The sequence below is a fragment of the Culex pipiens genome, chromosome 2, assembly GCF_016801865.2.
Source record: "Culex pipiens pallens isolate TS chromosome 2, TS_CPP_V2, whole genome shotgun sequence".
Taxonomy (NCBI): Eukaryota; Metazoa; Arthropoda; class Insecta; order Diptera; family Culicidae; genus Culex; species Culex pipiens.
In genome coordinates this window covers 50,573,969-50,588,021 of record NC_068938.1, presented here as the reverse complement: position 1 = coordinate 50,588,021, position 14,053 = coordinate 50,573,969, and the positions used below count along the sequence as shown (strand labels likewise).

At 42.0% G+C, this 14,053-nt stretch overlaps 1 protein-coding gene across 1 annotated transcript; it reads left to right on the top strand.

The window, feature by feature from the left end:
* The first annotated feature begins 253 nt into the window (after positions 1 to 253).
* LOC120423642 (uncharacterized) lies at positions 254 to 12,715 on the top strand. Its single transcript, XM_052706903.1, has 4 exons — positions 254 to 728; positions 1,224 to 1,292; positions 1,478 to 6,259; positions 12,567 to 12,715. The coding sequence occupies exons 1-4, from the start codon at positions 254 to 256 to the stop codon at positions 12,713 to 12,715; spliced, it is 5,475 nt and encodes a 1,824-aa protein (XP_052562863.1).
* The last annotated feature ends 1,338 nt before the right edge of the window (positions 12,716 to 14,053 follow it).

The following is a 14,053-nucleotide window of genomic DNA, read 5'->3' as shown; positions in this document are numbered from 1 at the left end:
AAACTGAATTGCTAAAGGCGAATAATTTTGGAGCCTCAAGATCAAATTCATTGCGTCAGCGAGAAACATTCTGCTAGAAGCCTTAAAATTAAGTTTAAATCTTGTTAAACCTATTTTGCAAATCCGATCATGATTTTTTGCTACTTCACGCTGATCGATTGAAATGAGCTTCCCATCTTGGGATGTAGCATTCAAGTACCTAGTAGCACCATTTTTGGCGCTTCATAACCCTACTGAACTGCGGCTAGACAAGATGTCCAAGCATTTGCAGAAGGTGTACACGGCGTCCTATCGGAAGCGGAAGAGAGAGGAGAGAGAGGAGGAGAGGCAGTTGGCGGGTGAGCCTACCGCGGCGCCAGTGGACAACGCTGAACGCATGAGGCGGTACAGGCGACGGAAGCGAGCTGCTGAAGGAGGTGGAGAGCACGGGGATGAGTTCCCGGAAGGTTCTGGGGCTGGACCGTCGGTGTCCAATCCAGGAAATCGGAGGCGGCAGGAGCGAGTGGGAGATGCAACGGAAGGGTCGAATGCGTCTGGCAGCACTTCTGCTGAACGTATGAGACGGTTGCGGGAGAGGAGGAGGACTGGACAGACAACGTTCGGTCGGAGCGAGCAAGGAGGTGCTACCGCGGATGTTACTTTCGTTGCTGGAGGTGTGCGACGGGGCGGTAGACGAGGAACCGCGGACATTTCGGTTCCAAATTCGGCATCGGAGAATCCCGAACAGGGTAAGTGCGATCGTAGAAAATTTATGCGTGTGCGTGCGCGTGTGTGTGTGTGTGTGTGCGTGCTAAATTTCTACAGCTTTTATTCACTTTCTAGTGATAAATTGAAATAAATTGGAAAGTGATAAATTGAAATAAAAGTTATAATTAGATGAAAAATTAGCATTTCCGTAAAGAATCAAAATTTAATACATTAGCGTAATCTCTTTAGCCTATTGTTTTACAGATTTTAAGCACTATGTTCAAAAGAACGTAAAAATTTGGAATAAATTTCCAACATAATACTTGTCATGCCAAAGATACGATTTTAAATGAAATGAACATTAATTCAGGTTGAAAATATTCGGCCTTGTGTTATCACTGTATTTCCAATTACTCTTATAAACATTATCATCTCAAAACAAAGGGACAAAATTTGTTATGCTAATATATAATTTTCGATATTATTAGATCCATCTCAACGCACTTTTCAAATATTTTTCATACGCAACTTTTTAGGGATTTATCCGCCCATGGAGGTAGACGCAATAAGCCTCCATGATCCGGTGGTGCAGATTGATGAAGAAGGTGAGACGTTAAACACATTGTGTTATTGTGAAAAATTTACTAAACACGCAAAATAACTTTTTAGAAATGCCATCAAATTCTGCACCAAGTCAGTCGGATAGCATTTCAGATGGGGCAAGCCAGGGTAGGTCTTTAAATTTATGCGAAGTTTTCGAGGTTTGGGTCAACTCTATCGTGTTTCACAGAGCCAGGTCCTCGCAATGCAAGCAGACCGAACTACGACAGGGCCACTCTTGAGTTCCGTAAGCTTTTCGTTGAGAACTCGTTTGGTGCTGTGTGCAGCGTTTGCGACAGACTTTGGTTCAAGAACGACTTGAAGCCCATCACTGAAGCTGGAGGAAATGTACTGGTACAAGCCGGCGACTTTGATTCAACCGAAGGTTTCATGGTGTGCCAAACCTGCAACAGCAGCTTGAATCGTGGAAAGGTCCCAACCCTGTCCAAAAGCAACGGATTTGTTTACCCGCCGATACCACCGGGTCTTCCCAAACTGGATATGATCAGCAAGCGGCTGATTTCTCCCCGTTTCATCTTTCTGGTGATTCGTCGTCTGTGTCATGCTTTGGGCAACTATGGTATCATTGGGCAGGTGATCAATGTGCCGGTAGACGTTGAGGAGATGGTTCGGGTTCTTCCTCGCGATCTTGATAATGACTGTGCGATTAATGTGAGCTTCAAGAAGCACACTGCACACAAATCGAGCCATTACTCGGGGTGGGTTTGCAAGGGGACTGTTTATGCTTGGCTCAAGTATCTCGTAACTACTCCGTTGTATAAACGTGAGGGCATTACTTTTGACGAAGAACGATTGAATGCGTTCGGAGCAGATCCACAGGAGGGTCCCTCGCGGGCGGAAGAAGCAATGCCACTGGATATCATCGAAGATGAAGCCGAGCTGTTGGCTAGCATGCAACAAACTGCGATGTGGAACGAAGACATGTACCTGGAGCTTTGCCCTACCATGAACCGAATGCCCTCGAGTATTTTGTACGATGAGAATGCCGAGGAGTTGAGTAATCCCGACATATACTATGGGTTCCCGACAACGATCAAGCTAGGCGTACAAGCTACTGTGTTCAACAAGGCGAGCAGTGAAGCTAGGCGAGCTGACAGGCGGGGTGCTCGTCCAGATCACATTCTGGCCATGGCCATGAAGGTGTTATACTGCCGTATGATTGAAGGGCTCAAATGCCACTTCAAATCTGTGGGAACAGATAACGTCACACGTGCCCAGCTCAGCGATCCAGAGTTCCAGAGGAATATGATGGAGATTGGCTTGGCTTTCTTCAAAGGGATACCGAACTCTGTGCAGTACTGGCAAGGACGCAAACAGGACCTCTTCGCCATGATTCGACAGTTGGGTAAACCAACAATGTTTCTCACCTTGAGCGCCAGTGAAACTCAATGGGAAGAACTGTTGAAGGTGCTGCACAAATTGTCCAGTGACTACGATGACCTTGAATTGGCCGACCCGCTGTCGGAGTTAAGCGCGTTTCAAAAGGCAAAGTTGGTCGTTGAAGATCCTGTGACGTGTGTTGCATACATCGACAAGCTTGTTGACGTCATAATGCGCATCTTGAAGTCCAAACGGTTCAGTCCATTTGGTAAATACTACGTTGTGGATTACTTCAAGCGGATCGAGTTTCAACAACGTGGTAGCGCGCATGCCCACATCATGCTCTGGTGTGCAAACGATCCTCGTGAGGACGTTTCCGAGGACATGCCCGCCACCATTGAAATGATCAACACTCTCTGCTCCATCGATGCCTTCCGTTGGTTGGGACCACTGCTTGGCAAGAAGCAAGAGCACGCTCACACACGTACGTGTTACAAACACAACGATAAACGTTGTCGTTTCAACATTCCGTACTGGCCGATGAACGAGGATCGGGTATTGGTGCCCCTTCCGGCTGATGACAGTCGTCGTTCTGCACTGAAGAAACGTGCTCTCGAGTTTCGTGAGATTCTGGAAACGAAGACTTTCGAAACTCTCGAAGACTTTCTGGCCGATTGTGAGTGTACCGAGGAATACTACCTCGAAGTGATTCGTGCATGGCTACAGCGACCAGCGTTCTTCTTCAAGCGTCCGATGAATCAGCTCTACATGAATCCATTCAACGTTTGGATTGGCGGTGTACTTCGCTCCAACAGTGATCTGCAGTTCATCATGGACGAGTACTCGTGCGCCTCTTATTTGGTTGATTACGTCAACAAGACAAATCGAGGCATCAGCGCGTTTCACCGAGAGCTTCTCGAGCTGCAGGAGCAGTATCCCGACTACGACTATCAAGGCTTGCTGAAGAAGTTGGGCGTGAGAGTACTCAACAGTGTTGAGATGTGCTCACAGGAAGCAGCGTGGATCTTGCTCCGGTTACCAATGTCCGAAGCAAGCCGGAAAATCGAATTTGTGCCGACAATGTGGCCAAATGAGAGAACCCGATGCCGGAAGCGACACCAGCAGATGGACAACGAGGGACTCGACGACGACTCAACGGACGTGTGGACCAGAAACATCGTCCAGAAGTATGAGGACCGCGATGGATTGGAGGATGTGTGCCTGGCTGATTTCGTCGCATGGTATGCACCGATGAAAAGCACCAAAAACAGCTACAAGCTACGAGGCACTGCCAAAATCCTGCGATGGCGAGGATATCCGATGAGCGAAATGGTCGAGTACAAGCGAGAGGCAGTGCTCCTGTTTTTGCCGTTCCGGAATGAACGAGTCGACCTGCTGGACCAGAACAAATTCCTCCAATTGTACGATTCGCATGAGACAGAGCTCATCGCGAAACGTAAGGAATACGATTGTGAGTTGAATTTGGAGCAGACCGTTGAGGAATACCTCCGAATAATCGCACAGGAAGGCGATGGCGAGCAAGAGAGAGCCGCCACGGAGAAGCACAACGAGTACGTGAGGAGCATCGACATGCAGCCAAACAACGATGACATCGAAAACCTGCCGACTTCTGCACTGCGAGCGATTGTGAAACAACGTTCGAATGTCATGCCAAAAGCTGACTACTGTGCCTGGATGCGGCAGGCTAACGAGAAGCAGCGCATGTTGATCCTCCACATCATCCATCGACTGACGAGCTTTGATCCTGAAATTCCAGCGATGCAGATCTTCCTGACTGGACCAGCGGGTAGTGGTAAAACGTTCACACTGCGTCTGATGATGGAAACCTATAACCGGTACAGCCAAGGTCACAACTCTCGCAACAACGCGTATATTGCATGTGCGTCGACAGGCAAAGCCGCCGTTAACATTGACGGTGTTACGGTCCATCGTGCCTACCGCATTGCAATATCGCGCCAGAGTGACTCAAAGCTTAGCCCTGAATGGCTGCAGACGTACCGAAATGAATTCCGAAACGTGAAGCTCCACATTGTAGATGAAGTTAGTATGCTTAGCGCAGGTAACTTCAGAACAATGCACATACGTTTGCAGGATATTCATTTGGACCACCTTCACCCATTCGCTAACCAGAACGTTACGTTTACCGGAGATTTACATCAGCTGAATCCAGTCAATGCTTTACCAATCTATAAGGCTCCGAGAAATTCGATTGGTGGATCTTGGCTGTGGGATTACATCCGACTGTACGAGTTGGATCAGGTCATGCGTCAGACCGATGTGGTGTTCTCCACCATCCTCACCGCGATTGGCGAAGGCAAGAAACTGACGGATGAACAGAAGACGCTGATCGAGAGTCGGTTCAAGTCAGTGGAGGACTGCCAACGGGAAGCTCCCAACGCCGTTTGGCTGTTCCATCAAAACGTTGATGTCGATCGGTTCAACAGAGAAGCGTTGAGTGGGCTCGAAGGTCTGGACTGTCTTGCCGACGATATGATCACAGGTCACAGCACATCCGCTCAGGCAACCAGTGCACGAACGAAATTACATAAAATGAGCACAGCCCAAACGAGTGGGCTGCCATATATGGTTCGTTTTTGCATTGGAAAGCCCTACATGATCACTACCAACATCGATGGCGATGATAATCTGGTAAACGGAGCAATCGGCGAGCTGAAGTATGTGGAGATGCGGGAAAACGACGCCGGCGAAGAAGTGATCTACAGACTCTGGTTGCAATTCGATACGGAGAAAATCGGAACCATTGCAAGATCTAAGGCGCAGGCAGTCGTTAACGCCCGACCCCATCTCCTGCAGCAGGATTGGACCCCCATCACGAAGCAGCACGTGAACATCGCTCTTGGAGGTACGATCAAATGCAAGCGGATTCAATTTCCGATTGCGAGTGCCTGTTCCATGACAATCCACAAGTCACAAGGTGGAACTTTCTCCAAGGTCGTTTACCAGTACAGTCGCTCGCAGGAGCAAAGGCTGGTGTACGTTGCTTTGTCACGGGTTACTTCGCTGGAAGGACTCTACTTGACCTACGCGGACAATCCCTCCCTAGATCCGTCTAAGGAAAAGCCTGTGTTCCACCACGCCAAGGCAAACAACTCTCCAGCGATGCGTGAGTTGCGGGACGAATACAAGCGCTTGAGGAATAACCGTTATCGAACGATCGGAGACGATTTTTCTGAGGTGTTGGCGAGTAGTGGACCAGCATGCACCCTGATGACAATCAACGTCCAAAGCTTGAGCGCTCATCACCAGGATATATCGATCGATTCCATACTGACCAGTGTAGACTACTTGGCCCTAAGCGAGACGTGGTTGGATGATAACTCCTCGGTCGAGATTGAAGGCTACACTTGTGTTGTCCAGTCCAAAAGGGATGACGCAAGATCTGGCGGTGTGGCAATTTATCGAAAGACGACGACCAAAACCAGCATGGCAGTCCCGTATACTCCCGAATTGGTGAGTCAAGATCGAGACGAACTTTTCGGTGTGGCAGATAAATACGGTGACGTTTGCGCTGCTACAGTGGATGTGATGGGCACTGAGGTACTGCTGTTCTCGGTGTACATCATCCCAGGAACCACACTGAAGCAGAAAGGTTGGTTTTTGGCACGGAAGTTGCTCCAGACTGCCCGCACTGGTTTGCCAATGCACAGTGGTCCAGATCGCAAAATTAAGTGGAAAATGGATTTTTCGAAAAATGGTTAAGTTTTGGAGCTTTGGTGTCTTCAGAAGAGTTGTTGCAAATAGAAAGGGGCAACTTTTGGTTTGGTTGAAAATTAGGGTGGTTCACGATTAGGGTGATTTTGGAAATCTAACTTTACAGGAATATTTTTGGGATTTTTTTTGTCTTCTAGAAAGTTGTTGGGCTTTCCATTTCAAGCAACTTTGTCGAAGACACCAAAATTTTATCTCGTAATCTACGCCTTCTATGACCAAATTTATAGAAAGCATCTGAGCAAACCTTCAAAAATCAGTTTTTTGAACGTGGCAATTCAGGGTTAAGTTTTAGAGAAAAGTGATGTTCTGAGCACTTTTAGAGCTCTAAAAAACGAACATTTTTATTTGTTGACATGCCAATTTGGACTTAAGGGTCAAAAGTTACAGCCATTTTAAGGTAAAAAAGATGCAAATTTAAAACTTAAATATCTCGAAATGGCGCAAGCCAAATTTTAAGCACTAGGTTGCATTTGAAAGAGGAGATCTAGCACTACAAACGCTGAAAAAATCTCAGAGGTGTTTTTCTTTAAACTCGAGATATCTTCATTTGAAAAAGTCTAATTTTCAAGGGAAAATCATATGGGACCACCCTAACGAAATTCGAAAAATGTCCAAATATATGTTTTTCCATGTAATTTTGCCCGCTGAATCCGAATCTGCCCTCAGAATTGAGCCAAAGTATCAAAAAATCGAGTTTTGGTCATTTTTTGGTCATAAATGATAATTTTACATAGAAACCCAAAAAATGACCAAAACTCGATTTTTCGATACTTTGGCTCAACTCTGAGGGCAGATTCGGATTCAGCGGGCAAAATTACATGGAAAAACATATATTGGGACATTTTTCGAATTTCGTTAGGGTGGTCCCATATGATTTTCCCTTGAAAATTAGACTTTTTCAAATGAAGATATCTCGAGTTTAAAGAAAAACACCTCTGGGATTTTTTCAGCGTTTGTAGTGCTAGATCTCCTCTTTCAAATGCAACCTAGTGCTTAAAATTTGGCTTGCGCCATTTCGAGATATTTAAGTTTTAAATTTGCATCTTTTTTACCTTAAAATGGCTGTAACTTTTGATCCTTAAGTCCAAATTGGCATGTCAACAAATAAAAATGTTCGTTTTTTAGAGCTCTAAAAGTGCTCAGAACATCACTTTTCTCTAAAACTTAACCCTGAATTGCCACGTTCAAAAAACTGATTTTTGAAGGTTTGCTCAGATGCTTTCTATAAATTTGGTCATAGAAGGCGTAGATTACGAGATAAAATTTTGGTGTCTTCGACAAAGTTGCTTGAAATGGAAAGCCCAACAACTTTCTAGAAGACAAAAAAAATCCCAAAAATATTCCTGTAAAGTTAGATTTCCAAAATCACCCTAATCGTGAACCACCCTAATTTTCAACCAAACCAAAAGTTGCCCCTTTCTATTTGCAACAACTCTTCTGAAGACACCAAAGCTCCAAAACTTAACCATTTTTCGAAAAATCCATTTTCCACTTAATTTTGCGATCTGGACCACTGTGCAATGGTAGTAACCGGTGATTTTAATGTCGACGTTTCCAAACGAGAAAATGTCGAATTCATTAAGTTTATGGGCGAGCACTTCCAACTATCCTTAGCTAACGACGTGAGACAGACGACCACAAATCGTGGAACGGTCCTTGATCTCACATTTACCAGAGGCATACATGTGGCGAGCAATTCGCGGTATGTATGCTATTTTTCCTACCACAGACCCATGTTGTCTGTACTACGAACTGAAGAACCCGAGCCATCTCAGTTGCATTGATCCATAAACGTTCAAAGCCGGACACGACGATATTATCATCGGATTTTACAAGAAGAAATTGAAATGTAAATTACCAGTTACACCTACACTAACACAAACTCACAAATGAACTGTAAACTCATTAATTTAAGTAAACCAGAAAACTTTTGTAAACACTAACTAAACACACTGACCCCTCCCCTCCCCCCAAACATTAACATCACTACATCAGGAACCAAATGAAATGTAAATATTACTTTAAGAAGCAGAACAATATTGTACTACACACTAAAACCTACCCAACAACCGCCCCTCCCCTCTTCCACCCACTCCTTCTCTTTCTCGCTTTATTCATATATTGAACTTATTTAATAATTCATTCAACCATCATCAATTGTTTATTAACAGGAAACCATCCCCCCGCCCTCTTGGAACACCGCTGATGGACCCAGCCAGGATCAAGCCTAATCTCATTTCTTCATTCCAGGGCAAAAATTAAACGGTCCTTTTCAGGGCCACCAAAATATTCACGAAAGAGTTACTCTGCAACAATTCTATCAAGCAAAATAAAATAATCTGGTTTTACATTTCACTATCTATCCGAAAACATACTGTACTACACACTAAAACCTACCAAACAACCGCCCCCCCCCTCCCTTCTTTCCCTCCCCCTTCCAGCCACGCCGTCTCCTTCCCACTTTATTCATATATTTAACGTATTTAATTATTCAGTCAACCATCATCAATTGTTTATTAACAGGAAACCATCCCCCCGCCCTCTTGGAACACCGCTGATGGACCCAGCCAGGATCAAGCCTAATCTCATTTCTTTATTCCAGGGCAAAAATTAAACGGTCCTTTTCAGGACCACCAAAACATTCACGAAAGAGTTATTCTGCAATCTTCCAATCAAGCAAAATAAAATAATCTGGTTTTACATTTCACTATCAATCCGAAAACATCAGCAATCTTAATAAAAATTTAAGGCCCTATACTGTCCTATGTCTTTCGGTTATGTCTCTGACATACCATCTTGAACTTTTTTTGATTTTTAAAAATAGTGACCATGAGTGACCATTAGCGTGGTTCACGTTTCTATGAAAAAGACAAAAGTTGTTATTTTGTCTTGCATCAACCGGAATTTCGTTCTTTTATGTCCCCAGAAGCACTCTTGAAAATTTGAGCCCATTTAGTAAGGTCTAGGAGCTCCAGTTTTAATTTGAAATTTATAAGGGATTTTGATTTTTTTTCCATGGGAAACTATCTTTTTTTACATTGTATTAGGATTTTTTTTATAAATCGATGAAATGACTTGATTCTTATAGTAGGAGATAGGTTTTGAACTGGGGAACAACTTTGTAGAACATACCAACATGCTAGGAAGTGACCCTTTAAAGATACAGATACTTTTAGATGGTGGCTTTTGAAGGGGCCAGCCACCATCTAAAAGTATCTGTATCTTTAAAGGGTCACTTCCTAGCATGTTGGTATGTTCTACAAAGTTGTTCCCCAGTTCAAAACCTATCTCCTACTATAAGAATCAAGTCATTTCATCGATTTATAAAAAAAAAATCCTAATACAATGTAAAAAAAGATAGTTTCCCATGGAAAAAAAAATCAAAATCCCATATAAATTTCAAATTAAAACTGGAGCTCCTAGACCTTACCAAATGGGCTCAAATTTTCAGGAATGCTTCTGGGGACATAAAAGAACGAAATTCCGGTTGATGCAAGACAAAATAACAACTTTTGTCTTTTTCATAGAAACGTGAACCACGCTAGTGACCATTAAGAAAATTTTCTATAAAATTGTCTAAGAAACATTGAAAATTGCACCTCTTGTTATAGAGATACAGCGGCTTAAAGAAAAAGAAACAAGAAAATTAAAAGTTTCTAAGACTCACCCGAACAACCCTTTTTTATAATGTCGATATCTCAGCAACTAATGGTCCGATTTTCAATTTTAAAAAATGAAACACTCGTAAATTTTTTTCGAAAAAGGAATTTTTTTAATCAAGAATAACATTGAATGTTTGGCTTCTTTGGTCGTACGGAAGGTCCCCACAAATATTGAGCCAAATAAAAAAAATACAAATAAAATCCATTTCCGGCTTCACATGCAGTGTGTAATATTAAGTGTCTTTTTCACAAAGGTAATGTTCATGCTTTTGCATGCGATTTTACCATTAAATTTTTTGCTTTGTACGTAATTTTACATGATTTTACGTGTGATTCATACAACTACATCAAATCTCAACTTAAAATCAATAAAATGTTTTCTTGTCGAGTGAATTCACTTTTTTTTGGAAAAAAATGTATTTTGAAAAATTCAAGATCAAAATAATTTTCAAATATGTTTGAAAATTCACTCTTTTCCAATTATTGCAATTTCATTCAAATTGAAGTATTTTTCCCTTTTCTAAAATAGTGTTAAAACACCATATAACAAATATTAAAAGTCTTTTTCTCCCCTGTCTTAAATCCAAACTTCACCCGCAAAATCAAAACTTCATGCACCTCGATCGTTGCTCCAATTTAACGTAATCGGTCGCATTTACCCGTTATTTACGAGCGAAGATAGTGTTTCGTGGTTTCGCAACCAGTTGACCACAACCACAAGCCGCGCTTCTGCTGGAGGGAATCCTTTGCGTGACCACGTGATAAACGAACCTGTCCCAAGTGCTCCAGTTTTTCGGGTGTGCTCCTTTCGCCCAGATGGCTCCCCTCAAGGATGACTTGGTTGGAGATGCGCTCGAATTACGCAATATATTCAGTAACGGTACTCGATAAGGTCGATAACTTTTCCCAGTTTCAATGTAATCCCACTTTTTTTTTCGAAATGTCAACCTGTCAGGATTTTGGGATAACTGACACCCAAGAGGCACACAATCATTATTAATTGCGACACTTTCACGCGCCTTTCGAATCTCAAGTAATTGGTGGTGGCAATGGAATTGTGCCAGCAGTAAGTCTTCAGGAATTTGCCCTAGAGAATGGCTAAATTTGGTCATTTTGAGCGCGCTGCAAATGTGCCCTTAGGTAAGGTTCAAGCCAAAATTAAAATTGCATTACTTTAAAACCTATTCAAGGATTTCTTGGGTCTTAATTACACACTGAAATAGTCAAGAACAACCCGAACCCGATTAACAATTTCAGCTTGCCTCGAAATTCCACAGTTTCTCAATCCTCGTCCAAAAAACCCTCCCAACGTAACCACCCAAAGGAAAATGCCTCTGTTTTTGGTTGAAAGTTGTTGTCTTTGAGCAACTCAAGCACAACCCCAAGCATTCCACCCAATGCACTGGCAAACCTCGCGCGAGAAAATGCAACAACGCAACGCATCACCAGCTCATTGAATACGCACATCTGAGCCATTTCACTTTCGGAATTGCCAGGCTTTGATGCACAGTGCAGTCAGCCGAAAAACCAACATTCACCGTTCGTCAGACCGCGTAAGTCGATGGTCACTGCAGGCAGGCAGATAAATTCAACAAACCGTTCATTTACATTCTCTTTGAATGCACCGAAATTACCCAAAAATTAATACTTGTGCACGTAATATTTTACCGTTGTTATGATTGTTTCATTGGACTTCTGCGGCCCCGAGTGGGTTGGGATGACAAAATTTCGCAGAAATGATATCTGATTCGTCGATTCTGTTGTTCTATTGTTCTGTTGTTCTGTTGTTCTGTTGTTCTGTTGTTCTGTTGTTCTGTTGTTCTGTTGTTCTGTTGTTCTGTTGTTCTGTTGTTCTGTTGTTCTGTTGTTCTGTTGTTCTGTTGTTCTGTTGTTCTGTTGTTCTGTTGTTCTGTTGTTCTGTTGTGCTGTTGTTCTGTTGTTCTGTTTTTCTGTTGTTCTGTTGTTCTGTTGTTCTGTTGTTCTGTTGTTCTGTTGTTCTGTTGTTCTGTTGTTCAGTTGTTCTGTTGTTCTGTTGTTCTGTTGTTCTGTTGTTCTGTTGTTCTGTTGTTCTGTTGTTCTGTTGTTCTGTTGTTCTGTTGTTCTGTTGTTCTGTTGTTCTGTTGTTCTGTTGTTCTGTTGTTCTGTTGTTCTGTTGTTCTGTTGTTCTGTTGTTCTGTTGTTCTGTTGTTCTGTTGTTCTGTTGTTCTGTTGTTCTGTTGTTCTGTTGTTCTGTTGTTCTGTTGTTCTGTTGTTCTGTTGTTCTGTTGTTCTGTTGTTCTGTTGTTCTGTTGTTTTGTTGTTCTGTTGTTTGGACGATTTTCGATCACCGTTATTTTTTGTGATTACGGGTTTTGATTGATATTTTTCGGTGATGTTCTGTTGTTCTGTTGTTCTGTTGTTCTGTTGTTCTGTTGTTCTGTTGTTCTGTTGTTCTGTTGTTCTGTTGTTCTGTTGTTCTGTTGTTCTGTTGTTCTATTGTTCTGTTGTTCTGTTGATCTGTTACTAGGCTTTTCTACATTTCAGCAGATCTGTTACTACTTCCACCCCCTCGGGATACGTGGGATTTGCGCGAAACGCAAAGTTGCTACTTTCAAGGGCCACTCCCCGGACCCACCACCAAAAACGGGACCTCCTCGGCGGCGGCAACGGCAAGAGATTGTGCCACGGACTAATAATGATCTCCTTTTTCCTTTCGATTCCGCGCTGGGCTCTCCGGGGGCAGGATTTTTCTCCTTTTTAGTCGCCGGCGGTCACGCCAACCTGCCGTGGAGTATGTTTTTAATTTTTTGAACTCCCCAAACTAGATGGCCCTCGAAGTCCTTTCACTTCTCGAGGCTCTGGACGACGACGAAATTACTACCTTTTTCCGAAAGGGGCTGTGAAAAGGGTTTCGTTTATTGTCGATTCATTGCCGGGGTTGAGGTGTGGAAAAAGAAACATGCCGATCGTGGGTACACGAAGTACACTGTTATGGACAGTCAGGGCATCAGATTTGAATTGGATTGCTTTAGTTGACCGCTGGAAGGGAGTTGTTAAAATTTTGGCTAACATTATTCTCATAAACCTTACAAACATCAACTACAGATTGATACTTCCTGAACAATCCTAAATATTAAAACTGGTTGTTTTTCGAGTAATTCCCTTTTTAACCAATTTTAGTAAAATACAAAATTCAAAAGAAAAAAACTAAAACTACAAAAAAACTCACTCATTTCTCAACTGATTCACTCATTCACTCACTCACCAACTCACTTATTCACTCTTTCACTCATTCTCTCATTCACTCATTCACTCATTTACTCAATCATCCACTCACTAACTTACTTATTCACTTACACACTTACTCACTCATTTATTCTTAATTACTAACTTACATACTTACTTACTTACTTACTTACTTACTTACTTACTTACTTACTTACTTACTTACTTACTTACTTACTTACTTACTTACTTACTTACTTACTTACTTACTTACTTACTTACTTACTTACTTACTTACTTACTTACTTACATACTTACTTACTTACTTACTTACTTACTTACTTACTTACTTACTTACTTACTTACTTACTTACTTACTTACTTACTTACTTACTTACTTACTTACTTACTTACTTACTTACTTACTTACTTACTTACTTACTTACTTACTTACTTACTTACTTACTTACTTACTTACTTACTTACTTACTTACTTACTTACTTACTTACTTACTTACTTACTTACTTACTTACTTACTTACTTACTTACTTACTTACTTACTTACTTACTTACTTACTTACTTACTTACTTACTTACTTACTTTCTTACTTACTTACTTACTTACTTACTTACTTACTTACTTACTTACTTACTTACTTACTTACTTACTTACTTACTTACTTACTTACTTACTTACTTACTTACTTACTTACTTACTTACTTACTTACTTACTTACTTACTTACTTACTTACTTACTTACTTACTTACTTACTTACTTACTTACTTACTTACTTACTTACTTAC